The following is a 27,440-nucleotide window of genomic DNA, read 5'->3' as shown; positions in this document are numbered from 1 at the left end:
TCCAAGTATCACCACATGTAAGTTCCCACATTGATTGAAGAAGGTAGAGTTAATTACTTTATGAAAAATTTGTCTAGAAGGGACATATATGTTCACTATTTTGTCTGAAAGGGGCTTATATAATTTGTTTAAAAGGACCTTATAAGTTTATTTTGTTATTTAGGGGGACCATGACGTCAAAAATTCGATAATTGACTTTTTTTCTAAGGTGTTGACCTCTCACGTGGCCTTAAAAAATGACCCTTCCTTTCTTTTTTTTCCACATTTTCCCTCCAATTCCTACTTCTCTCTCTTCTAATCCCCAAATTATCTCTCTCTGATCTGCTATTCTCTGTCGAATAATCAATGAAGGTGTGAAGATTGAACTCCAGAAATAATGCTTCTCTCCTTTGTTATTCTCTTCTAATCCCAAATTACCTCTCTCCTTTGCGCAAGAGGAAGCCCACATTTGCACTTTGATATCTGCCTTTTAGGGGAAAACATGCTTCAACAAACAAAACTACATAATTTCAGAAGCAATTAAGTTATAAACCCTAATTTTGCAAACTATTTTAATTACAAACAAAATTGATGACAAAAACCGCAAACATTGATCTTACCTCGTGCGAAAAGAACTTTATTGAAATATGCTAGCTTGAATTTGTTCGAAAATTTTGAATAGAGAAAGGATTAGGATTAGGATTAGGAACCCACGTTCTTGAGGAGAGAAAAAGAATTTGGGGAAAAATCTGGGCAAAATAAGGGAATTGGAGGGAAAACGTGGAAAAAAAAGAAATGTGGGTCATTTTTTAAGATCACGTGACAGTCATGTGAGAGGTCAACCCTGGAGAAAAAAAGTCAATCACCAGATTACGACCTCAAGGTCCTCCCAAACAACAAAACAAACTTATAAGGTCTTTTTAGGCCACTTTAAATATACAAGGTCCTTCCAAACAAAATAGTGAACATATATATTCCTTTCAGACAAATTTTCCTTACTTTATAAGGCTAAAGGGCTACTCCTCCTAACTGTCGCCGTATGGTTTTGGGATGGAGGTTCCTTTAGACTTGTAAAGTGAACACTAACTCTTGGTTTGTGGGTGCGGTCCAGACCCATATTTAACACATGAAATGCGATAAATTTAAGTAAATATCGAATGCATACTCTATTTATTTTTATCCCTAAAAAAAATTTCAAGTAGGATGAACAAAAAGTAATAAAAGTATATAATTTTCTGGCTTTTATTGCATGTCATACAAACATACACATAATATATAGTATAATACATATATTCTCTCAACTTTTGTCCCTTTTTTCTCATGCTTTTCATGATACCAAGACAATCATATAATTCAATTTGTGATTTGCACAAGCTAAAAATAAAGCTAGTTAGAATCTAATTTACAGTTTAAACAATGAATAATTATAAAATTCATCATATATGGTTGCGAATGAAACCAAAGTGCTCTACTAGTTACAGTAATAATTTAATCATCATATGAAATTAAACTACATACATACAGTATTGGAAACATCACTTAAATTTGTAGGTCTATGTGAGTAGTTAGGTCAATAGCTATAATCTTATTGGAAACATCACTTAAATTTGTAGGTCTATATAAGGAAATTTTTTTAACAGTATGGCCGGTAGTTGGGTAAACCATATGTTGAATTAGGTTCCATATTTTACTCTCCCCTCCACTATTATATGTATACTTCTGCCCTAATCTTTGTGCCATATATAATTTTTAAAAGGTTTCATTAATACGAAGTATATCCGATTGTATCGTAGTGTACCTACCTCTATGTATATCCAAATATAACACCTCTCGTATGAGTACAATCGTAATAACATTATTGTTCGTTTTTTATTTTGAATATCGTAATTTTTTTTACAGAGAAAATATAACGTATTTAAACTTTATCTGATTTTAAGTAAATGAAAAAGTAAATTGAGTCCATGACTAAAATTGAGTTACATACTCTACAACCCTTTTTAAAATAAAAGTTTATTGTACTCCCCGATTAATCATCACTTCATATTTGAGATAAGTGGTCCAAAATATTGGTTTCTTGAATTTGGACATTTCACCGTTATAAATATATGTCAAGTCACGGTTGGTAAAAGAGCAAAAATTACTGATTTTCAAAAAGGGTCCTAAAATATTTACCATGTGGTGTAGTGTTTATTGGATTTTTTGATTGGTAATTTTGGAGCGATTTAAAATAATCTTTACACATTATTTTACAAACTCTATGCTTAAATATGTGAATAATGTGATCATTAATATAGATAATAGGTGGGAAAAAGCTCTTTCTTATCTACGGTATTATGCTTTATAGGGTAGTATAATAGCATTTAGGGATTCTTGGGGGGGGGGGGGGGTGGCGCCCTCCTTTATTTGACTACTAAATTCTCTTGGATTTGAATAACATTGTCTAACAAATTTTGAAATAAAGATATAAAAACCTAATCCTTTTGGTAAAAACAGATTGTTAATAAGCTGTGCTACAAACTTCAAAATACATCAGATGCATTTGATTCAATTCATGCATGATTTTTCTCAAAACAACTTTAGAAACATAAGATGAAACTTCGATTTTCCAAAATAGGTTACAAATTTCAAATGAACGATTCAGATCATCAAATAAGATAAGAAATTAAATAATGAAACTATATTAAGATTTATCAAATTTTTTATTATTGTGTTCCCGAAGACACACAATAACATGACTAATAAATTCGAATTGATGTAAAACGAGCATAAAGAGAATCCTTATTGTTTAAATTAATATACTCACATATTTCATTTACATTATTTTAAAAAATTCCCTAGCTTTAGTCTTACCAGAGTCCAGAGATATGTAACACTTTACATACACATATCGTCAAAAATAAGAACAAACTTAGGCAAGAATCCCATAGGCATGCGCATGATTGTAACATTATCTCTAGGAAATACGTTAAAAATCATCCTCCTATTACATATGATATGTATTATCACCAAACTCAATATCTTGAGGAGCTGATATTTAGAATTGAATCATTGCATCTAGGAGCATATATATGTTCCCTAGTCATGTACCATCAATGTGATCATTAAGAAACCCTAACAATAATTTGGTTCTAAATGTATTATCACGTTATTTAACACATAATAAAGAAATTCACTTTATTCCTACGATCCAATTGCTAATTCTCTTAGAACTTTGTAATCTCTATACTCATAAACCCAATATTATTACTACAAATTAAATAAACGACGACGACGTAGTATTTGATTTGGGTGCTAAATAGACGGTCTAAACTGCAATAAATAGTTTATATATATACTACCAGTCATGTACTAGACTCAAATCACTACCAACAAAAATCGTATCTACCGAGATGCAAATTGAGTGACAAACTATTAACTGGTAAGGAACAAAGATTAGGAGAATATCATCCTTTTGTTCACCTTGTACCATTAACTTGAAGCTAAGAACTAAGAATATAATTCTACCTCGAGATAAAAGAAGCCTAGATTTTGTCTCCTTACCTTTTGGAAAAGAATTTAGCTCGATCTAATAAACTCAAACAATGAGACACCAACTTAAACTAATAGATAAAAAAAAAATTAACCATTAAAAAAACCTGCTATTTATTTAATTAAGCTAATGTAGCAAGAACAAAGCAGCAGCAACTCTATAACATTAAAATTGCCATAGGAAAATTTGAGATTATATACATCTGTAATTAAGTTTAGATTTACCCTATACTTTTTATGGAATTGAGGTCTAAAAAACCTAATAATCTGACTGGTACGGATCACTGGTTATATAAAAACTAAAAGAACGTCGTAAACAACAATAATTTTATTTCCATAAAATGAATTTCACAAGCTAGCTAGCTAGTAGGGCAAGACACACGCATCCAATCATCAACGCCCCGGCCAACTCCGACGAGTGCAATCCCTAAAGAAAGGGGCCAAAAAAGCATTATTTCCTAGCATTCCAATATTCTAATTCTAACTCTCCCTATATTTTTATGGGTGTGTTCAAAGATACAGTTAGAAAAGCTATACATACATGATACTAAGATGCTAGTTGACATGCATGAAATCGAACCAATGCATGCAATGTTTTCCTCATTCATGTAGAATATTATCAATTGCTCTAGAATGGCACCGTTTCCTGTTCTACATATTGCGTTTCCTATTATACTTACATGAGATAGATGGATTTCTAAGTAATATACAGATCTAACACTTGTATTCTAGAAATGTAGTAGATAGATGAAACTACCTAATTGTTGATGTTAGTAGAGAAATGAGATACCATCACTAATGGATTGGAAGCAAGCCCTTTATGGAAGTTGATCTGATCAAACAATTTTTGAAGGACAATGATAATGAGCTATCATCAAATTTGCATTAGCTAGCTAGCAAATAATGTTCAAACTCGTTCATGAATAGATATAAGCTAGCATATATGTGTCCAATTGCATTGTCCACCTATTTTGTACGGAGTATATAATAAAAATTCCATCCACATAACCATATCGAAGTATCAAAGATATGGTTACACACATATATACTTGAATTGAACTATTGAAGTAAAATTAGAAATGTCCTTAACATAGAATTTAGTCGTACTCTCAATCACCATCTAGTAAACATGCATGATACACTTATACAACTTAAAATCAGAGATTTTTTTTGAGAAGGATGTACTTATATATATTTTCTTGTGTACTAAACTCGGCGCTTTAGCTATTTATAGGCCTAAAAAACTTCTGGTTCACAATAGAGATATCTCATCTCCATATGCGTTATAGTAACAAATACATATCAATGTAGAGGCTAATTCTAAAACGAATAATGATACTTCAAGTGATCACATATAAAGTGTAACATGAAAATTAAGGTCTTCATCATATAGTTTTTCACATGGCGCATTATACTTGAAGCACCAATAATACAATTACTAAAGTGAATGCACTGAAGTTAATAATAATAATAATGCATTAAGTATCATATAGATCGAGTTGTAAAGGAATTAGAAGCAGAAACTTTAGGGCTAGCTCTAATTAAGTGCGGCCTAGCTAGGCTAAAGTACATCTGATCTTAGAGGCAGGCAGATATATAAGATAAACATATGTACTACTCGTAGTACCAATTCTTAGATCGATCAAACGCACATGTATGGATGCTCATCGTACACATGTATGGATGCTCATCGTAAACATGCTACACACATTTTTTCCCATACCGTGCATGCTCATTCAATGCAAGACATTAAGAACACATCATGCAATCTGAGAAATGTTTTTTTTTTTTTTTTTTTTTACTGTAATACTATTAATAACAAAAATGTAGAGGATATAACTAATTCAAGAAAAAAAAATGCATTTAACTGATGAGAAAAACAGTACCTTATAATAGGGTCTGAAACTGTAAATTGATAGAGGAAATTAGTTGTTTCAGCACCTGCAGACATGCCAAATGCAGCAGCTAGCACTCTAGCAGCGACGAACAACAGCAAAAACGAACAGCCTCTACAAATTTTGTCATAATATAGTGTAATACAAACCCACAATATTAACAAAGAATTACATATCATCATATATATATATATATATATATATATATATATATATATATATATATGAATATATAATTTTCCTATATGATGGGGAGGTAGACATTGTACCTTAAAATTACAACTTTGTTAGCTTCTTAAGTCAGAAAGTTCGTTAAGAATTAAATAGCAGAAACACAGCTGCAGAAAAAGAAAGTAGGAGAGAGAAAGAAGGAGACAGAATAAGAAAAAGACTGATTACTGCAGTTATTGAAATTTGGAAACCTTGATCAATTGGATGTACATACACCAGAGTACAGCAGCATGCCAAATTATATATGAACAAATTATAAGTTTGATCATGATTGAGTATTTAATAAACAAATTAAATATCTATAAAAAGTTGTATCATTCACATAAATTTTATATAAGAATAATCTAATAACATATAATTATATAAGTCAAATGCAGTAATATAATTATATATTGATATATAAGATGTAATTTACATAAATTAAAGAAATTATGATTTCTAATTAATATGATAGTAGGACTGAGAGAAGTAGTACTACTGATTTGGGGCGCTTTCGACTCGTCTTTGATCAATGATGCTTGAATTTTCTTTCCTTGGTGAATGCGGCGCAGTACGCAGAGTAACGTTGATATGATTGTTGAGAGGGACCCATGTTTTTTTCTTGGATGGTTAATGGGTATTTTAGACCTACTATATTTAGTCTTCCTCTATTACAGCAATTGATACATTTGAGGGGATAACTAATTATATTAATAAGCTGCAATTTTTTGAATACTGAGCTTATATAATAATAATAATCTTACTTAATTACCTCTTGTTTTTGGCCTAATTGAACCCTTTTGTTCTCTCTGCATCTTTCATGTCTAACATTTCAGATGTTAAAAAAATAAAAATTGGTTTTGAAAGGATTTTCATATGTCCAAATCTAAAGACATGGATGATGAGGATGTGGATGACTTGCCTTTGACAGGAGACGCGCCGCTATAGAATGACCTCAGTTGCAAGGGAAGAAGGTGGTGGTGGTGTTGACTAGGCGAAGAGGAGAAGGAAGAAGATGATGACGAAGAAGGAGGGCCCATTGAAATAGCAGTAGTAGTATTAGTATTATGCTGTTGTTGCTGTTCTTGTTGTTGAAGAAGATAATGATGATGAGGCGAAGGGTGGTTGGGGGTGGACGAGGATGCCAAAGAGGAAGACAAGATGTCAAAATCATGAGTTTGATGGGAGATGGGGCAGTCCATATTCACGCCAAACAGCCTGAGCCTCTTAGCTGCAGCTTTGCCTTGGACCACCGGCACCGACTCGTATACCATGGGCTCAACCCCACCTTCTTCCCTCTGCACCTGCATCACTGATCCTCCTCCACCCTGCTGAACCTGATGCTGATGCTGATGATCTTCCACATTTTGTGGTACCGACGATGTTGAAGATGATGATGCTCCTAATGTTGGTGCTACTGAGGATGAAGATCTAAGAAAAATCAATGATCCTGTTACTGGATACTGCGGGTTGACTACATTCCCAAACCCAAATCCATAACCACCAACACCACCACTAGTACTCGTATTATTACCCCTTCGAAACGGATGTGATTGTGAAGGTATCACATTCATTAGACTCATGTTAGATAAATGAGTAGTACTACTACCTTGGTGGTCCCAAACTACACCCCCTCCCCCTCCCCCTCCCCCGCCCTGCGGAGGATAAGGGTAAGGTTGAGAATAAGGATGAGGATGAGGATGAGGATAAGGATGCTGATGAGATCTCAACACAAAAGTAGGACTAGTACCAGTCCAAGCAGCAGCAGGAACAACATTCCGATGATTATGGTGGTGGTGGTGATACTGCGAAACCGATTGGGGATTATTATACTGATGATGATGATGAGGTAGCAAAGTAGAAGCATCAGGCCTTCGCCTCCAATCAATAAACAACTTATCTTTACCAATCTCACCAACACCCCTTTGAAACGACACAATATCACCAGCATCCAACTTCTTCTCTTTTACAAACCGACTCCACCCTTTGGTCATCACATAACTCTGACTACTATTCCAATACGAATACCGAAACCGCCACGGCTTCCCCGTGCGATCCTCAAAATTCAGCAGCAACCCTTTCTCGTTGTTAGACGAATCCAAGGGAAAGTACTTTTCTGCGTGTTGCTTCGGTATAACTAACCGATTTAATTTCCCAACATCACTTGGAGTCACTACTTTATCAAACATATGCTCCCTCTCTATTACTACTACCGATTTGTTCCCCTCTTCCTCGTCAACCACCTCAATCTTCGTCGTCGTCGTGGCTGCCCCTGATAAATTATTATTCGTAGACGACGACGACGACATCCACTCTATCTCTCGATGTACCAAACCTTTGTAAGAAGACGGAGTGTACTCCATATTTTTTTTTTTTTTAAAAATTCTTTTGCCTCTCCTTTGTTTCAAAATCTCAACTCGACGAAAATAAATATAAAGGGTAAGAAACCATTTTAAAGAGAATAGATGAGTGATGACTAAAAATACTAAAACTATAGCTAGTTAGGGTTTAAAGATATTTTTGTCTACCTACCTTCTGCTATAAACAACATTTTCTTTTGTATTTTCCAAACTTTCATTAAAACAGATGAGCAGTGGTATAATAATTCAGAACTATTAATTAGTTCAATCCCAATTTCTAGCTATCTACCTAGCTAGGTAATTAATTTGATTAATATAAAATTTTAAAAATACTAATAAATAATTTTTTTTAAAAAGATGGGAGTTCCTGGAAGGTTCTTTAGAAGGAAAAGGGAAGAGGTAGAATAAAATTAGGACATAGTTATAAAAAAAATGTGATGGAAAAATGAGGGTAATAAATTTAATTACAGTATATTTTGAAAAAAAAAAAAAAAAAAAGTTGAATAAAATGAGAAGGGGAGAGAGAGAGGGGAAAGACTTTATACTAGAGTGGGGGACCCCCATCATCTGGTTGGGCTCATGTGACCACGTCTCTCTCATTCGTTTGGGTGCTATTTACAAAGATTTTATTAGGCCCATTAGCCAGCTGTTTTTTTTTTTTTTTTTTTTTTTTTTTGAAAAATTTATCTCATTGTTTTTAATTAATTTATAAGTAATAAATTAATAATACATGAAGGAGTACTTTAATTTGTACTGTATTTACTAATTAGGAGTACGTTTATTTTAAAATACATGACACGAGCCTCTTGTATTATTCTATTCTCATTTCTCAGCCGTCCAAATAAGATACTCCTTTTGTAGGGATTTTTTTTAAAAAAATAAATATTTATAATGGTCTATACAAATAAAATACTTCCTTTATGTTGATTGTAAAAAAAATAAAGTGCAAGTTTTAATGTTAATTAAATACGTAAAATTAAACTAAATTCGATCTGGTTTATAAGTTTATTTCATATTCGGTTCATACTTCAAGTCTTCAATCCTAATCAGGTTAGAATAAAGTAATCTTGTTAGATTTATTTTTAATATATATTTTCATAATATCATCAATTTTTAATAAGTTATATCAATACACGATTAAAATTATTAGATGTACATTATTAGACAGTGCAGTACAATATATTTATTGCAAACAAGCTGAGTAATATATATATATATATATATATATATATATATATATATATATATATATCTTCTGAAGAATCTGAATAATAATGAACAATTCAAATATAATGAGCTACTTTTTATGTGTTTCAAATTCTTATATTAGATTTTTGTAAAAAACAAAAAAACCCATATATTAGAATATTAGATGGAGTACTTAGCTTGGAAGGAGCAGTATTCATAATGTAACATATATTTGCTAGATAGTTGTATGTTTATTGAATATTTAATTTCTGACAGTGTGTTAGTTAGTTTTTAATTCAATCTTATAATACTAATGACTAAGGATTTACTTGTACTAATCTAATCTAGTACAAGTTTATAATTTCGATAATGTTTGTAGTTTAGTGTATGATGAATAAAGTATACTTGTTTCCAGTTTATACAACATGGGGTGATTAGAAGATAGTAAACAAATTTGTTTCCACCACTTTGATTTTGGACTTTTTCTCTTATTCTATGTATAATTTTAAAACTCAACAAACAAAATACAGTGAAAAAAATTAAATGACATATATTTCGTACTTGGAAGTTGGGATTCTTTTTCTTTAGGTCCTACTAGTAATAATTATAATAATTTAAAACATATTGTTTCTCTTAGAGTTTGGTTGGAAGAGTATCCCATTGAGATACATGAGGTTGTAATGGCTGATTTAGGCCTTTCTTCTACTTAATATTTTTCTCATCTCTTCCCATCAAAAAAAAAAAATTAAATTAATCATTTGAAATAAATAAAATAAATAATTATAATGGAATATACATTATGCATGCTCTCACCAACTAAGGGGATTAGACTTTGACTTCATTCCCATTAATTTCGTACGGACCACTCTATTGTTGCTACATGAGGCAATTGAGGGGGCCATTACAGTTTTAAGAATCCCAACTTTAAGTTTTCCTAATTTAGTGTAAATTTATAAAGTGGAAAACAACAAAAATGATGTAAATCGTTTCAAGAGCTAACAATAAGAAGGGTAAAGTAAGCAAAAAGTGGGAATATTAAGTAATTCTTTCAGTCTTTTCTAATTGTAACGTTTTAGCTTTTGTATTATTTATAAATTATATTTTGATCGATTATAACTTTCTAATATGCAGAAATTTATTAAAAAAAAAATTGTTAATGTGTAAAAGAATAATCCCAATAAATGAACTTCATATAATATAATATATTTTCAAAATATCAACTATTTCATAGTCCCTTTGTTTATTCTTGTTGTTCCTATTTAATTCAGGTTAACGCTTACATCAAAGACATATGGTGAGTTTTCTACCAACTCCAACAAGCTTGCTTGGTTGGTTTTTTTGTTTTTTAAATAGTTGTATTAAAGCATATTTTTGTATTGAGAGGTTTTTTTTTTTTTTTTTAAACAATAAAGTAAGGGCTTAAGGAGAAATACGCTAAAAATTCTGACACCTCGCATAGGTTAAGTCAATCCAACTTTATAGGTCAAACAAGATTCAATTATATTGTATTTGAAATAAAATCTATAAAGGATTCCAAAAATAACAACATAAACAAAGGAATTCAATTATATCAAATTACATATACAAGTACCAAATTACATATATTCCGTACAAGTATGCAACTATACAAGCTAAAGCAATACAGTACAACTAAAAGAAAACAGATGATGAAAATTAAAATTCCTTGCGCTCTCTTTCTGACGGACCGTCCAGCCATGAGAATGGTACTGGTAGTAAAATTGGTCACGCTCCGTTCCTTGCTAGTTCCTACTACGGCTCATTTATTGTTAGTCACAGTAAACACAGCCGAAATTTAAGAATAAAATGGAGGGAAATAGCATTAAAGAAACTAAAGTTTCTATGATGCTTTAAAGTTTTGAGACATTTTTAACTAGACTATAATCGTGGAATGTTTCTAGACTACGTTAAAATTCAACAAAGTACTGTTGTAATTGTACCAACCACATTATTATACATACATACATATTATATACGTTAGATACATACATACATACATACATACATACATGAACTAGTTGAACAATCCCACTCCATCTCTACAAAATCATCATCACATTTTTCCATGTAGTCTTTATGGAGATATTTTATGAATATCGATAATGATACATGTAGTCATAATACATTTAGGGTTACTATGTTTTTTTTCAATTAGTATTAATTTAAGAATGATTTACAAAGTCATGCCTTGATCAATACAATTAATAAGTATTCGATTTTACATAATTAAGTATTCTTTTTTTTTGCTCTTTATTTGCAACCCTATTACTTGGTTTTCAGATGAGCCCGCATATATAGGTTGGTACCACGCTCCTAACACGCTTACACCCTGAGATTACAGTTGTTGACTTGTTGTGTTGTGAGACAAACTAACCATAAATCATATATATAGTTCATCACAAGTAAGTTAAAAAACGGTAGAAGGAATATGTATCGAGTAAAATCTCACTAAAAAAAAGCTTTGATAGTGAATTATCTAGAATTGCGAAATTGAAAGAAACATGTGAAGTGATCATGGGTTAAATCGGACTAATTTTAGTGCCTCGTATATGTAGCCCTAAATGATTCATATATCAATTTTCATTTGATGATTACTTAAATTACATGGGATTGCTTTTATTTATATCTCTAGACTATATATCATTTGATAGTACAAGTAGAGGTTAACATGTAGAATCTCAACATAAATGTCAAATTAAGTGTCACTATTACCCATGTAATATATGTACCTATCAATTGTTTACCACATGCCGGGTCGCAATTGAAGTGCTCCACAGCCAGACCAACTAGCTTTAAAAAATTTGACTTGGTCAAGCATACATCCACATTTTCTTTTTTAAAGTCTTTATTTAAGAGTTCATTTGACATCATCGTGGTTTTCTAGTTTTTGGTTTTTTGTTTTTTGTTTTTTAAAATCATATAATATATGTCATATAATGAATAAAAAGTTAGTTAAATTTATTAAAATCATGATAATTTTGAAAATTGGCAACAGAAAAGTGGAAACATCTTTTTCTTGTTTCCTGTTTTTGGTTTTTTGTTTTCAAAAAAACTGAAAACTGAAAACAAAAAACAATGTCAAACAAGCCCTAAATGAGTGATTGAGATTTGGGTAAATTATTGTAGAGTTAACTAATGCGCGTTGGAAACGAATCATGAAAGCTAGGGCAAGCTTGAGTATTGCTTTTGGAATTTTCTATTTAAGTAATATATCTTTTTTGTAAGTTCTAAGGTCGTTTTGACTCTAAGTTAGAGTTAAAACATATATTGTTACTTCTTTGTCATTGTTACTTTTGATAGAAGAGGTAATCTGATCTAGACGTAAACTTTAATAAGTAAACTTAGAGGTTGGCAAGGTATGGGCTGTGTAAGTCTACGTGTGAAGTCAGCATCCCTTTTGGTGAATTGTGCATGAAACAAAAAAATAAGGTCAAGTTGTGTTAGACTTGTACCGTGTTGAATTTTAAACAGGTTCAACACACCATATGGTCTATGTGTCGAGATGATGAATCATAAGTCTTATTAAAGTCTTATTGTACTATATTGAGCTCGACTTCTAACACACAAGTTCTCTTTAGCAACAAAGATTAGGGGGGTGGGGGGTGGGGGAACATTTTGGTCATATATACTAATTCTTTTTAATTCTATTTTTGGATGTCATACTTGTTTCGGGGTTTTCTGATGTCCTGCGGGATAGTTACAATTCCGAGACTGGTATCCTTGCGCCTGTACCTGCAAAACAACGGAGACTCCTTGTGGTGGGAGCTCCGCCTCCAACGATCAAGTTAGTACTTGTTTGAGGAGTAATAAATGCGGAAAGTAAAGGTGGGAGATCTGGTTCCTCTAGGGGAGGAGTGATCAATGTGTTTAGACTTCTCTAGGTGAGAGTCATCAATTGCTGAATCCCCTTTAATGAGGATTAATTAAGTATTTACAGTCTTGAGAAGCGTGCCAATCCTAGGTTTAGGTTAACCAGGGCAAATTGGGCTTCTCTCGGACTTTGGGCCTTGGTGGCCATTTTTGCCTATTTGGCATATGGGAGGCCACGTGGCGTGGCCTGATTAGTCCATGTTGGACCTCTTAGGGTGACAAGTGGCGGACGCTGATTGGCCCACGTGGTGGACACGTGGCAGGTCCGGATTAGTCCATTTGTCATGGGTAATTTTACCTTAAACAATACTCATTTACCATCCCCTAAATATATCTATTTATCTATGCTACTTGTTAGTGCCAACAATTACATTTTCTCAAACAAAGCCAAAAAGTTGAAGTAACGAACAGGTAAATGATGTCAATCTTACGTTCTTCCTCTGAGCTGAGTAAACCCCTCATGTTCATTTTCTAATGTTAGATTATCATATCCTCGTGTCCAATTGCATCTTTTTCACATTAGCTAGTTTAATAAAGATTAATGAGTATAAAAATAAATTAGTGTATTAATTAATTTAAGTATCAACTTTTAGCCTAACCTTTTCCAATTACAAGACATGACTTTGATTATTGGTCCTAACAAAACTTAAGACATCGCGTTCGTCATGCCTCATGTTACGGCTGACGTCCATGTTTTATTAAACTAATCCATCATAGGAATTTCTACCTTTAATCATGTTATTAATAAATATTTATTCAAATTATTTATGTAGTATACTATTAACAAGTACTCCCTCCATCCCTTATCTACATGTCTATTTTTATTTTTTGGGGTTTTAATACATGTCTATTTCTATTTAAAGAATGTACTTTTCAACAATATTCCCTCTTTTGATGAGTTGTCATCAATTTTTTTTAATTTTTTTTGTACTTTTGACATCATTTTCCAACACTTTTTCTCTCTATCTTTTCGATAATTACCAACTATCTTTTCTTTCTCTCTATCTCTCTCTAACCTCACATGCACATTTGTACTTTCCAAACATGAGTTTTAAAGAATCTTTAAGTTTCTTAATTCCCGTGAAAATGAGAAATAGGCATGTAGGAAGGGACCGTGGGAGTATTGTATTCTTATTACCTAATTGTCTTTTTCTTCCCGGCTGCGAAGAAGCATGTTAATTGTTTTAAGTCTGGTTTATTTTGTCCTTACAACAATCAAGTTGCTCATGTCCTTCCCAAAACTTCATTTAGAGATTAATTTCTGACTTTATCTACTATAAACAAGACATCTAACATATAGTTACTTGCATCCTAGTTTTTTCTAGGGTTTTTCCTCTAGATTTCTCCTTGGGAGGGTGTTTTTGCTAGGGTTTTCCCAATTTTTTTAGAGTTTTTCTTCAATCTTCTCTCATTCTCCCTTTTTCCTCCTTTATCTTTCTCTCCTTAATCTCCATTGTGATTATTGTTAGGGGCTACCACTGGTTCCTTGATCAGTGGTAAGCCCAAAATCCCTTTTTAATCGTTAATAATAATAGATCTCATCCTTACGATAGTCTTGACAGTGTAGATGATTTCTCTTTTGTCATCGAAAGTTCTAATTTTTTGGTGGTGGTTCGTGCGGCGTTGAATCAGTTGTCAGGTCAACGACTACAATTAATTGAATCAGGTTTTGTTCAATTCAAAAAACTATCAAAAATCGCTAGGCCCCCTTGTAGAATAAGACTGCAGAGGACAGCGATTCAAGAGACGAGGGTATTCATCAATGTCAAATCTCACTCACGATCGTAGTTCTATAGAATTAGAATTGTTATTTGATTCAGTTTTCATTGTATTTATCGTTTATGATCTCTTTTGTAGATGTCGTATGGCTTCTTATCAATAAATTGATCTTACCTTCAAAAAAAAACATATAGTTTGTTTGTGCCTTCATATAATAATTTTATACCAATTGGCTGTTGTTGTAGTGGTGATTGGGGCTACACTTGGTAGGTAGGACTGCGTGTTCGATCCCCCGCAACAACATCGGGAAGAGACTGGACCCTAATCACTCACAATTGATCCTCGAATCTGAATTAGTCCAAAAGGGTAAAGCGGGAGGAACACCAAAAATAATAAAATAGGTTTATTTTAGACCTTCAATCGAAGTAACGAATAATCGAACACATCTTATACTCCAATTTTATCCTGAATCGAGGTAATGGATTTATATGGGCTATGTGTTTTGGGATTATGTATTGGGCCTCCAAAGCCTAAGGCTATATTGTAAATTGCCTTTCGAAGTGTTTTGTATTGGACCGATGACTTTGTGATGGCATTGTCCAATGATTTTAACTATGATTGATCAAATAATTTAATATAATTTGAGAGTGAGAGATAGTCCAGATGGTTATAGTTCTTTCCCGATTTCAGGTGATGTGAGATCAGTTCCTATCACTTGCCCATCGAATTTTGTGAATTTATGGTTTTATGGTTTTATGATTTTTTTATTTTTATTTTAATAGAGTGAAAATAACAAAACTAGTACTCTGTATGATGTAGGATTTTACTATTGAAGTATCGGATTCATTAGAAATACCCTATACTTGTACCAAGCAAGTTTTGTAGAGACAAGCAAAACTTGGTGGAGTTGGTGGGGAACTCACCTTTCGAGCCCCACCAACTAAATTTGCTTGAGAGTAAGGGGATTCCCTTACCTCCCCCTTCTACCCTCAAGCGTTGACCTGTGGAGCTAGTCTGGTTTAACCTGTGAAAAGTATCGGTTTAGTGAGCTCCTCCATCTTACCTTCCAAAAAAAAGCAAGTTTTGTAGAGTTGGTGTTGAGTTTCCCACCAAATACTTATGTTTGGGAGTAGGGAAATTCCCTTACCCTTACCCTCCCTCCTGTACTCTAAACCCTAAAGTAGTGACCTATAAGAGATGCTAGTTCAATAAAATCCTTTAGGCTTTGGTCAAATCATCTAATTGTGTCCTAATATGCTCACCACCAAACACCCTTACTATAAATTGGAACGTAGGAAGTATTGTGAAAGTTTTACTTATATAGTATTGGACAACGAAAATACAACAGTGGACCAAAAAAGGATTCATAAAAAGTCCAAGGCACTAAAAACCGTAAAGAGCCCAGCCCATCTAGTTTCCAGCTTGCGAAAGGGGCAAATACGATATACTCCGTAAAAGGTTTAAGCTAGGGTTTATCAGTTGAAGAAATAGGAGAGAGAAAATCGCCGGTGAATTAAGGAGGAGAGAGAAAAATCATGGATTCATTTGGATCTTCCACGAATGGATCATCTGCTGCTCAACCTAATCCCGAAGCAATTATGGATCAGGTCAAAAATCAGCTTGCTCAAGCCTACGCTGAAGAATTTCTTGAGGTATTTTCCGATTTTTTTGTTGAAAGTTTTTTATATTTGAATGAAATTTAGTTGATATTTGCATATATTGATTTGTTTGAAGTATAAGGATTCCTACATTATTCATTTAAATTGGTGAAATTAGAACTATTGATTATTGTTGAACTTTCCATGAATATGATTCATGAGTGTTGCGATTACATCAATTGAAGTTGAGATGTATTGAATTGAATAACTCGTTGGTTTTGTTTATTTATAGAGCTTGTTGAAAACTTGTAAATTTGAGGAATTAGGGGAAATTCTGGTACTTTGATTATTTAGTTTGAAGGAAAATACTGAACCGAACTCAAATTTCTATTGTAATTTGAAAATTAGCTCACCAGGTCTGGAAATTGTAGTCTATACTAGTTTAGAATGTTCAGAGACAGTTAGAGTTTATGATTAGAAATCCTTCTTAAGATTGAGTAATGAGGAGAGCGTGAGAATAGTTCGACAAATTTGAAGGATCCAATGTATAATTTGCTGTATTTGAATGATTAAACAATGCCCGATGTGGAGTCCTAAACATTTTTGGGTGGAGAGAGTGCACTCGTAGTCTCGTACATATATCAATTTTAAAGCTTTATTTTCTTTCGTATGGCTTCTTGTCAAATAAATAAAATAGAGGATGGGAAGAGGGAAGGTGGAGGAGATATGTGTTGGGAAGGAGAGAAAGTCAAAGGTAAGACGTGGCCGCAGGGTATGAAAAATTATAGCATTTCTTGCTATTGGGAATACTACTTTCAACCTGTATTATTTTCTACGCTTCACAAACTTAACAGAGGAGGATGCAAAAATTTGTTTTCTTGTTATGATTTATCTTCTCAATTATACATTAGGTTGATGGTTATAGGTTAGTTTTCTCATGGCTATACACTGGTTCTCGTATGGTTTGGATTGCATGTTATTACACGCTCCTGCCATCTGTACACTTCATACATATTGAAATATAGCAATAACCCAATATTAATCCTTTAGAAGGAAGTTTTGGTGATCTCCAAATGTTCACAATAATTTTTAGAGCCTATTTGAATGACATCCGCATTTCTCAATATATATTAAAATAATAGTTGTACATTATGTTTTTTGTAATTGGAATTTTTCAAGGTCTCGTTCGAGTTAAGTGATGTAGAGTGGATTAAAATAATATTTGGGATATCAAATATTTTATTGAAGTATTTTTTATTTAAAAAAAAAATTATTAAATGGGTTAACTATGAAGAGTAGATGACACAATGTGGCTATAATTTTTTGTTGAATAGTTTTTTATGTAAGGAAATTGTAATACAAAGTATATATTAACTTCACACTATGCTACCCTTAGTTTAGTTGAGTAAAAATGTTGTATTGTATGGTGTTTCTTTTTTACTCTATTTTCTTCCAAAATTGTAAGAGTATAATTTGAAGCATAAGAACTGAGACCATTTTCATTTGATCATTAAAAGAATAGCTTAATGTAGCTTGATGGGGTTTTCTTGTACTGCCAAATAGATGGGGTTTTCTTTTGTGAGCTAATAACAGATTAACATAATACAGAAAAACAGCTAGTTGTGCTATGTTTGTGTTGTTAACCATTTATCTCTGTCCAAATTGTCTTGGTGTTTAATTGTTTATGATATGAGTAAGATGTAAAACTAGAAGAACAGCCTTCCTAATTGCATGCATTGATTTTTTACCTATATATTTTCTTATTATGTCTACAGACTGTCAGGGGGAAGTGCTTCGAGAAGTGCATAACAAAACCTGGGTCAAGCTTAAGTGGAAGTGAGAGCAGCTGTATTTCAAGATGTGTGGATCGGTATATTGAGGCTACTGGTATAATTAGCAAAGCTCTCTTTAGCCAACAACGATAGTCTTGAGGGATGCTGAGCTAAATGCAAGTTATACACCATGCTTTGAATAGATTTCATTTAAAAAATACTGATGTTGCAAATTTAATGATCATCTCATAACAATGCAATTTTTCAAGTCCTGTAACTTTTGTCATCTCATAAATAACTCTATTACGTAGTATTACTTAGCTTTTGTCACGTTATGTGCTGTAACTTTGAGCATGAACATTGTGGTACCATGCATGCCAATTGCCAATTTTGCTCATATTCTGCGGTATGAAAGAGCTCCAAGTTGTTGAGAAAGGAAATTTTCCGGTCTACAATTTTGACAGTTTTTCTATGGAGAACCATGTTGTATGATTTACCAGAATAAACAGAGGGATGTGAATGTAGTAATTTTAATACCACATATCGCAGGACTGTGGGCACAACTTTTGGTTATTGTAGTCCATATTGTCAGAACTTGGAACTACTGATTTCATGCATTATCTTATAAACCACATGGAAACATGGTCTTCCTATAATAACAATCAAGTTTAGCCTTTCCTATTCCGAATTTATACTTCGTATAAAGGTTCATAGGAGAAGGAACGACTCCAGAAGTATAGTTCTTGAGAGTTGAGACAAAGTTATAGGGGCAAAAGGGGTGGCCGGATGGGGTAATTTTATATTTGGCTCCCTTCCTTTCCCAAATTTTAACAGTTTAAGAATGAGTGTAGGAAGAATTTCTCATGTTGACATAATTTGAAACTTTGTGAGGGGAAAAATTAGATGCACCATTAAGGAAAGTGAAGGATTGGGATGTTGGAGACTTAAAGCTGAGAGAGGTCATATATCACTTGAACGAAGTAAGTGTGGAAAAAGATATTTGCGGACGATCACAGGGGATTGATGGAGAATCTTGCGGATGATCATAGGGATATGATTCACAAAATTTACAATGCAAAACTTGACTCGGAGTTTTGACCATAAGTAGAGACTTGGTGTGAATGACTGCAATCTGAAACACAGCATAAAAACAAAGGTTCTCTGAAGTTTCATTCAAGTTTATCAACTGAATTACAGAGTTGAAATGAAAGAAAATTCCCGTTGAGCAGCATTACAGTAGCAACCAAAAACAAACATGATCTAAGAAACAAAACTTCCAAGTTCATGAAGCTTGTTGAAGCTTACTACAATGTCAGCTAGAAAAATAAATCAATACATAAGAACAAATAAAAAATTCTGTTTTTTTTTTTGTTTTTTTTTCTCCAACAGACTCTTCAATATGTAGCATCTAGAGTCATGTGATATTTGTAGCCAAATCCTTCAATATTACTTCAGAATACGGCTGGCAAAAAAATCTAACTGACAATCATCTCCTCAGTGTCTGTAGAATGTATTCTGCATAAAGATCCCTGAAATAGCAATAAAAATAGAAGATAGGCCATTAGAGTTAATTGGCAAGAGAACAAGCAACAGAAGTTTGATAACATATTACAGTATTACTTACATGGAATGCTGGATGGCATCATGAGCAACTTGGGGTGGCAAAAACTCGTTCACAGCAACCTCTTTGTTCTCGTTTTTCTTGTCTAAAAAACCGTTAAGAAAAAGCTATGTTGCATTCATGAAAGTTAAAAAAAAGAGTTTAAAATTCTACAGACAAGTTAGAAGTTTTATGAAACTCATCAGCTTATAAACTATAAAATTGGTAAGGATACAGTCCTCAAAAAAGCGTCTGATCTCAGCCAAACGATGAGGAGGAAGTTGGTTGATGTCAGTGTAGTGGCGAACTTCAGGATCATCAGCACAAACTGCAATTATCTTATCATCTTTCTCACCCTGTTCAAGGGATAAAACAAAAGTTGTCAACATTAAACCTAAGTAACAGCCATGACAATCTTCGAACATTTAAGCATAATAACCCTTCTAGAACCTGATCAATCATAGGCATCAGACCAATGGCACGGGCTCGGAGAAAGCAACCTGGGACAACTGGTTCCTGGAAAATATGACATATAATTCAGCCTTTGTAGCAAACTTCTATAATTCTTTCCTTATCCCACACAAAGCAGGTGATATGGCAGCCAGAAATACACCTATTATGCATATCTTCAGTGACATTACCTGCATAAGCACTAACACATCCATGGGATCACCATCTTCACACAATGTACGTGGAATAAACCCATAGTTGTGAGGATAGACCACAGACGAGTACAAAATTCTATCAACCTGGAAAAAGAAGAAACATTTGAAATGTCTGGAATGAGGGAATAAATACAAACTACTCATAATTGCTAGTTTTGCTACCATAGACAAGTATAATAAAACTTGAAACAGATATTGCAGTTGCAGCTAAAAAAGAGTATCTAATTGTTGATTTTTATCCTTTGCGTAACAGCAAGGAAAGTGGCACGTAAAGAATAGGAGAGTGAGAATATGAGCTCACCTTGATAAGCCCAGTCTTCTTGTCAAGCTCGTACTTGACTTTGCTTCCTTTACTAATTTCAACAACCTGCAATAGAAGGTTTCATAAATTCTTTGTTACATTTGCAAAGCAGAAATTGCCAGGTCAAATACAATCAAGGATTTAAGCCCAGCCTTAGGAGGAAGTTCTGCAAACAGAGCAGAAGCAGATGACTACTTACACAGTTAAAAATTTCAGGGGCATCGGGTCCTGTTAGCAGAACATGTGAAACCAATTAATTACAATGTAGACAATAGACAGAACGATGGGGAAATAACATATCGAGATAGATACCAATCTCGAGATCATGCCAAGGATGGGCAGCAACGGATCTCCTTGACATTGAAGAAATGATCCTCTGGTTCAATTTTGGAGTTGGGCGGCGCATTTCATTAAATTGATCCGCAACACCATTTATCTCCTCAACACCATTCATTTTAGCCATATTTCTGGAATAAGTAACAAAATGAATAATTACATCATGATAACACATTAATAATGTTTTAGAACCAGTATACGCAAAAACATTCCCAAAATTATACAAAAATTGTCAAAGGGGATAGAAGGGCAAAAATGGACATGGTTTGAACCGTCCAATTGCGTTAGGACTCAAGGGGAAAGAAAAGCAAGTCAACCATATTTTAACAGAAGAACCCTAAGATCCCATTGCTTTCCTCAATTCAAATTTCAAATGGCCACAATACCTTAGAATTTAGTGCAAGTGATTAACTACCTATTATTAACCATAATTCTTATGAATTGAGCTAACTAGAGCGTATAGACTCTTTCATCTAGTGTAGGACCTAAGACCTTATTGCAATCTTTTTGGTAAGAGCACATAGGCGGCAAATCATCAAAACTTTGCCACATTCAGCCTGGCAGCCTATAATGACGCCTTAGTTACGGCCCCTCTATATCCGCCCTGCGTCCCACCCCCACGAGCATCGATCCAGCAACCACAGGATCAGGAGATGGCAGCAAATGCCACTAAGGTTGCACCTCAATGCTAGGCAACATTCGAATATTTCGTCTAATTTTGACTATTAATTTATTCATAGTATGTGTTGACCTACATTGTTCAAATGATCTTTTCGTTGAAATCATATCTAAAGAAATCATTTATACTAATCTACATTGGTAAAAATACGAGGTCAAAGTTCTTATAAAATCGTGTTTAGCGCATTATTTCGAAATGGGGGAGCACTTCATCAAGCATGTGATTTTTGTGAGTAACTAATAATTCATGTTGATAATTAAGATCCAAATCAACAATGATTTCTACAGCGCCCAATTTGTTCAGATTAAACCAGAACCCTTGATTTCTTTATACATAAAAATGAATTAATAGATAAATTAGTCTAATTAACAATGAAGAACATAATAATCCTACCATAAAAATGAAACCTCGTACTAATTAGAATAATTTTCAAACACAATCAAAGACATAATCAAGCAAAGAGCAAAACCCAGAAATTATTACAATGGATAGAAAGCAACAAATGACAAGTGGATAACAAAACAATGTAATAAAACAAAATGCAAGCCAAGAACATTACACATTTATACCCAGAAAAGAAAAGAAAAATCAAAGAGTATGAGAAACATACCCAGAAAAAATGAGCGAAGTTGCAGAAAATGAGAGAGTTAATGCAATGAAAGAAGACAGAAAAGACGGAGATCTACAGAATTCTTAGATAATCTCCTAATTTTGAGGGGTTTTTATAAGGTTAGAACTTAATTTTTTAATAATTATTTGAATGAAATGCGAAGGTACTAAATAAATTTAAAAAGTTGCAAATTGGAAAAAGGGAGGGTCAACGTTATAGAATTGAGATGGCAGGACGCGTTGGCTCGTCTTGCTGTCCCCACCTTCCTAAAATCTGGTCAAGATCATGGAGAGTTTGTGTGTGTCATGAATGGCTCAATTCAACTTCGTGCCATGAACAAATATTTTAAGAAAACGTCTTTCTTGTGGATTCTAGCGATGAGATTTGTTAGGGGAATATAAAATATTTCGTTAGTCTTAATTTAGTTGTCGTGGTCATATACAATTGATATGACATAATTGGTTTTGGTCCTAACTCCTAATTGGATGCAAAGATGGGATCATGGGAGTATGGTTTTTTGGATATTCGGATACATAAAATTTACTCACGTATTAATTAGTTTGGATCATCTCACATGTTCTTCAAAATATCGGTCCAAATTATTGAATCGGAATAAAAATCAGTTCGGTTTTTGAGTTCAAATATACATATAGCTTGTAGTAGTAATTTCCGATTGCAACATTGCATAATAATTGACACCCTCTGATTTTTTACATTGCTTATATACATAATTTTGACTATAGTATAATTTTAACAACAATATATGAAAATCAATCCTCATCATGTAAAATGTTTTTGGGTAGGTTTTATTGGGAAGTTTCAAAATATTTACTTTTTTTAATAATTTTCACTAATATTCAATTATATAGATTAATAATCAAATTTATATCTGATTTGTGCGTCAAATTTAACTATATTAATAAAAAATAAATAAAAAAAATAAAAGTTGTCATGTCTCATGTGGCATATTAGTTATTAGTCGGTGGAGGACTTGATCTATCTCCTTGTACTGAAATGCCATTTCATTACCAGCTAAATCACACGAAATACTCCGCATTTGCAATTTGCAAAAAGTTGCAAATGTAACTCCTTGCGTATTAACGAAAACCATATTATAATAGTGGCTAAATTAACGGAATTTTGCATGTTTAGTCAAAACTATAAACAATAACCCGACTGTATTTGTCATTATTTTACAAGTTGCTCTAGTCAATCTTATCTCGATGAGTAGGATCCTTCATTGCTGTACGATGAAGTACGCGTAAATATGACATTGTGCTGATCTAAATGATGGCAGATTATGACCAATTCTTGTGAAAAGTCTGTTATAATCTTCTTTCGACATCGTTCGTAGTAAAAGAGAGAAATATAGACGAACCCATAGATCACCATAAATCCTAGGAAAGAAATCAACCTAGCCAAGAGAGTAAGAGAAGAATGAGCAAATTACAATTGGCAGACTCTATTTAAACTTGAACAAAGTAGTAAGTCCGAGTTACACAACATCTTAAAAGAATCGATCACAGAGAACATTTAAACAGCCTGAATAGATTGACTACAAAATGAAGTAAATGAACAAAATTACTTAGAGGATAACTTCTTTCTTCTTCTTTTCTAGAACAGGAGGGTCGATGTCAATTCCCATGTTAGCAGCAGTTCCTGCTATAATTCTCATTGCTGATTCAACGTTTGAGCAATTCAAGTCAGGCAACTTTTCATTGGCAATTTGTCGTAGTTGGTCAATTGTGATCTTCCCCACCTTTTCTCTCATTGGGTCCTTTGATCCCTTTTCAACACCTGCATTGACAATCATCACAGTTTAACAGCATTTTATTGAATGAATGCTGATGTAATTAACAGATCATTATCCAGTCACCAAAACACAAGAAATTAAAAGAACTAACAATTGAAACCAAAAGTTAGGACTTTCCCACTTTCCCAGTCCTCAAAGGCTCAACATGTCATTATCTCATCATCTCATATTCATAATCTACTGTAAGATTAGATACACAAACCATAAGTCCATAACGACAGCTTTGCAAAATTGTGCCCCTTAAACACTAAGCTGTTTTAAGTTAGGTCGGAACCATATATATATATAGGCATAATACTTGTCACCCTTGGCCTTCTGATCAAGTAAATTGCATGTTCTCTATAATCTAAAAGTTAGTCAAGTATTAAATGGAGCTCTACAAGATTAGAATGCAGCATCTCTTCCCAATCCTTTATTGATTGGGAAAGTATGCTTTACCTAATTACTACACTCGGCTTTGAGCTACTGAAATATATGCTTCATCTCTGAAGAAATGGGCCCAACATCCACCATTTTCCATGACAAGAAAAAACATATCATTTTTTAAGATTTGTGATAAAAATGCATGTGGTAAATCCCAATAAACTGCTGTCCAAAGAAGACATGCATGATGGACCCTCTCACAAGAATAGAGCAATTTCCATGCTTTTAGGTCAGACATTAAAGGACAAAAACCCAACCCCTCCACACAACACTCCCATCTCCCCACCTCCCATACCCCTAAAATCTCATGAGAAAGGGAAAATAAAAGAAACAGTCGCTAGAAGGAGGCAAACAAGACTAACTGGCCAAGCATGCCCAGGTCTGGTTTGGAGAAAAGTACTTTCAATTTTCAACAAAAACATAAGAAAGAATTCAATACAACCTTGTCCAAGTCAAATCAAAACAATGACACCAATATGAATAAAACTAAATATATTCTGCTTAGGGCACGCACTGGCACTGGCACTGCCACACAGGCATTATCAACAAAGATAACAATGTGGACTACATAGCAGAAAGACACTCATGTTGAACATGATAGCGAGATATAATGATCTAGTTCAAGGCCAACATATAGCATTATAGCATAAAATCGCTTTGCATGTAGAGAGAAAGCTCAATGTCAACATAATCTCTAATCTTCTACTGCTGTAGTGCTGTCTCACCCATGCACCCTCTCGGTAGGATCACTCCTTGAAGAGTTCAACGCTATGGCTAGGCTAGAGATTTATAAGAAGCATATAATTTACTAGGATGGCATCCCATATATGTTCAAAGGAAAAATCATATCCAAGTGCCGGAATGCATACCTGCTCAACATTCTAGGAATTGAACTGAACTGAACTACTATTATGGCTGCAATTGAACTTTGTCTACAATGGCCTCAATTCCTATGGGGTATTTCTTATAATTTCAAGCAAGCCTTATTTTACAAGCCTTAATAGTAAAGCAATTGTATCAATATTCTCCCATTCCTAATGCTTCATCATTCAGGGGCAACGCTACCAAACACTTCAAAGATGTCTATTTCATACTTCATGGTACTAAAGTATTAAGAACTTATCAGTCACTGTTATAGTTAACTCGTGGCTTCGCCCCTGCCGGTCATTATATAAACTTAGTTTTGTTGCCATAAAATTTGTCACCTCATAGTTCACAATATCAATGTAATAGTACTCGATTACTTTGTAATATAACCACAAGTCCACAACTCTACCAATCACTATAAAGCCAGGATAATATAGAGATATACCTGCAGCCTTACGAAGAAGAACAGAAGCTGGTGGAGTCTTCAAGATGAAAGTAAAACTTTTATCCTGTAATCAACCAAATTCAAATCAAAATTAACACAATATACAACAAAGTTTAAGAAATTAAGGAAAATTTAATTAAAAGGGAAAGAGGGGTGCTAACATCAAAAACAGTGATCTCAACAGGAATAACAAAACCAGGTTTATCAGCAGTCCTAGCATTATAATCCTTGCAAAATGCCATTATATTCACACCCTTCGAACCCAATGCTGGTCCCACTGGTGGCGCCGGTGTCGCCTTCCCGGCCTCTAAAGCCAGCTTTATCACTCCAATTACTGGTCCCCACATCCAAAATCAAACAAAACCCACAATTTAATTTCACATTTCCCAATTCATCATACAAGCTAGTACAAGTATAAGTATATGAATAGCGCAAAAGTCAAATTGTTTCGATAATTAAAGAACGGAACAAGTATAACATATAGCAGTATATAATTAGGATATATGAAGATGAATAGTTGAAATTTGGACATACCCTTTTTAGCTTTGCCACCGGGTTTGGGAGCCATGGCAACAACCGAAAGACGACGGTGCGAAGAAGAAGAAGAAGAAGGAGAAGAAAGGAAGAGTTTGTTGTTGAAAAATTGAAGGGAGTTTCTGGGGTTAGAGGATAAGCTTAGGGAAGAAGGAGTGAGGAGAGAGGAAGAAAGTTTTCTGGGTTTTGGGGAAGTAATGGAGGAAGAAGATGGTGCAACTGCGGCATGGTGGTAATGGTAGGCAGATAGAGGTTGCGCCATTGTTGGTTGTTACAGAGCTCGAATTGGTGAAGAAGTGTTGGAGTGAGGAGTGAAAGATGAAGGATTGTGGAGACTGGAGAGTGAGGCCTATCCTCTACTTTTGTTTTGCGATTTGGATGATGGTTGTATTGGATTAGTTGCCAAAACGATGTCGTTTTTGTAGTAAGTTTAATTTCTAATATACTCTGTTAGCATACCTACTACCTAGGGTGTTAATGAGCCGAGTATGCTCGCAAATTACTCAATGTTCGGCTCGGTCAAAGAACAGCTTGAGCAGGCTCAACTCGAATTCGGGTTCGGCTCGAGATCTTAACAAGTCAAACTCGATCTATCCTTAGCTCGACTCGTTTTTTTAATATTAATTTTATTTTTTTTATAAAATACTATGTAACCTAAATTAATTTATAGACAACTAGGTCGGGGTTATTTTCATATATGGGGCATAATTTAAGGAAATTATGTTGTCAATTAAAATAATTTGATACAAATAGGTAAATTTGATATTAGATCGGATATTTGTTAATTGAGTCCGAGCCGAGCTATGCCTACAGGGTATTGAGCTCAAATCGAGCTTGGAGCTCGAGCCAGCTCACCAATGTCGAGCTCGTTTAGGCTCGGTCTCAGTTCATTAGCATACCCCTTTAACTTAAAACTGCAAACTTGTCATAAATGGGTTGTGGAACCTCAACACTAACCTGGTCATTTAATTATATGTGTTGTGTTGTTTTGATCATGTGTCGAACATCTTTGACATTAATGTGTTATTTT

At 33.7% G+C, this 27,440-nt stretch overlaps 4 protein-coding genes across 4 annotated transcripts; 1 reads left to right on the top strand and 3 right to left on the bottom strand.

Moving 5' to 3' along the window:
- Positions 1 to 5,648: 5,648 nt before the first annotated feature.
- On the bottom strand, positions 5,649 to 8,879 carry LOC110732335 (B3 domain-containing protein Os02g0683500-like). Its single transcript, XM_021912259.1, has one exon. It carries the CDS (start codon positions 7,973 to 7,975, stop codon positions 6,485 to 6,487), a length of 1,491 nt encoding a protein of 496 aa, XP_021767951.1. The 5' UTR covers positions 7,976 to 8,879; the 3' UTR covers positions 5,649 to 6,484.
- A 7,333-nt stretch (positions 8,880 to 16,212) lies between these two features.
- On the top strand, positions 16,213 to 18,572 carry LOC110732334 (mitochondrial import inner membrane translocase subunit Tim13-like). Its single transcript, XM_021912257.1, has 2 exons — positions 16,213 to 16,419; positions 18,141 to 18,572. The coding sequence occupies exons 1-2, from the start codon at positions 16,303 to 16,305 to the stop codon at positions 18,288 to 18,290; spliced, it is 267 nt and encodes an 88-aa protein (XP_021767949.1). The 5' UTR covers positions 16,213 to 16,302; the 3' UTR covers positions 18,291 to 18,572.
- A 710-nt stretch (positions 18,573 to 19,282) lies between these two features.
- Positions 19,283 to 22,471, bottom strand: LOC110732333 (soluble inorganic pyrophosphatase 1-like). Its single transcript, XM_021912256.1, has 9 exons — positions 22,329 to 22,471; positions 21,016 to 21,170; positions 20,903 to 20,931; positions 20,704 to 20,769; positions 20,379 to 20,486; positions 20,188 to 20,253; positions 19,973 to 20,093; positions 19,762 to 19,843; positions 19,283 to 19,666 (listed from the first exon to the last, which is right to left on the bottom strand). The coding sequence occupies exons 2-9, from the start codon at positions 21,164 to 21,166 to the stop codon at positions 19,624 to 19,626; spliced, it is 666 nt and encodes a 221-aa protein (XP_021767948.1). The 5' UTR covers positions 21,167 to 21,170; positions 22,329 to 22,471; the 3' UTR covers positions 19,283 to 19,623.
- A 1,295-nt stretch (positions 22,472 to 23,766) lies between these two features.
- LOC110732332 (50S ribosomal protein L11, chloroplastic) lies at positions 23,767 to 26,770 on the bottom strand. The gene is made up of 4 exons (XM_021912255.1): positions 26,411 to 26,770; positions 26,038 to 26,210; positions 25,877 to 25,940; positions 23,767 to 24,125 (listed from the first exon to the last, which is right to left on the bottom strand). The coding sequence occupies exons 1-4, from the start codon at positions 26,670 to 26,672 to the stop codon at positions 23,914 to 23,916; spliced, it is 711 nt and encodes a 236-aa protein (XP_021767947.1). The 5' UTR covers positions 26,673 to 26,770; the 3' UTR covers positions 23,767 to 23,913.
- Positions 26,771 to 27,440: the final 670 nt, after the last annotated feature.

Source organism: Chenopodium quinoa, unplaced genomic scaffold, assembly GCF_001683475.1.
Source record: "Chenopodium quinoa cultivar QQ74 unplaced genomic scaffold, ASM168347v1, whole genome shotgun sequence".
In the NCBI taxonomy this organism is placed as follows: Eukaryota; Viridiplantae; Streptophyta; class Magnoliopsida; order Caryophyllales; family Amaranthaceae; genus Chenopodium; species Chenopodium quinoa.
The sequence above is the reverse complement of the archived record's forward strand: the minus strand, read 5'-3'. Positions and strand labels throughout refer to the sequence as shown.

Excerpts from the sequence above, each read along its gene's own strand:
- LOC110732333 (XM_021912256.1), bottom strand. The coding sequence starts at position 21,166 with ATGGCTAAAATGAATGGTGTTGAGGAGATAAATGGTGTTGCGGATCAA. Across the intron at positions 20,094-20,187 it reads TGATGCCTATGATTGATCAG|GGTGAGAAAGATGATAAGAT; the intron begins GTTCTAGAAGGG and ends TCCCTTGAACAG. Across the intron at positions 19,844-19,972 it reads CAGACGCTTTTTTGAGGACT|ACAAGAAAAACGAGAACAAA; the intron begins GTATCCTTACCA and ends ACGGTTTTTTAG.
- LOC110732334 (XM_021912257.1), top strand. The coding sequence starts at position 16,303 with ATGGATTCATTTGGATCTTCCACGAATGGATCATCTGCTGCTCAACCT. Across the intron at positions 16,420-18,140 it reads ACGCTGAAGAATTTCTTGAG|ACTGTCAGGGGGAAGTGCTT; the intron begins GTATTTTCCGAT and ends TTATGTCTACAG.
- LOC110732332 (XM_021912255.1), bottom strand. The coding sequence starts at position 26,672 with ATGGCGCAACCTCTATCTGCCTACCATTACCACCATGCCGCAGTTGCA. Across the intron at positions 26,211-26,410 it reads CGGTGGCAAAGCTAAAAAGG|TAATTGGAGTGATAAAGCTG; the intron begins GTATGTCCAAAT and ends TGTGGGGACCAG. Across the intron at positions 25,941-26,037 it reads TTGAGATCACTGTTTTTGAT|GATAAAAGTTTTACTTTCAT; the intron begins GTTAGCACCCCT and ends GGTTGATTACAG.
- LOC110732335 (XM_021912259.1), bottom strand. The coding sequence starts at position 7,975 with ATGGAGTACACTCCGTCTTCTTACAAAGGTTTGGTACATCGAGAGATA.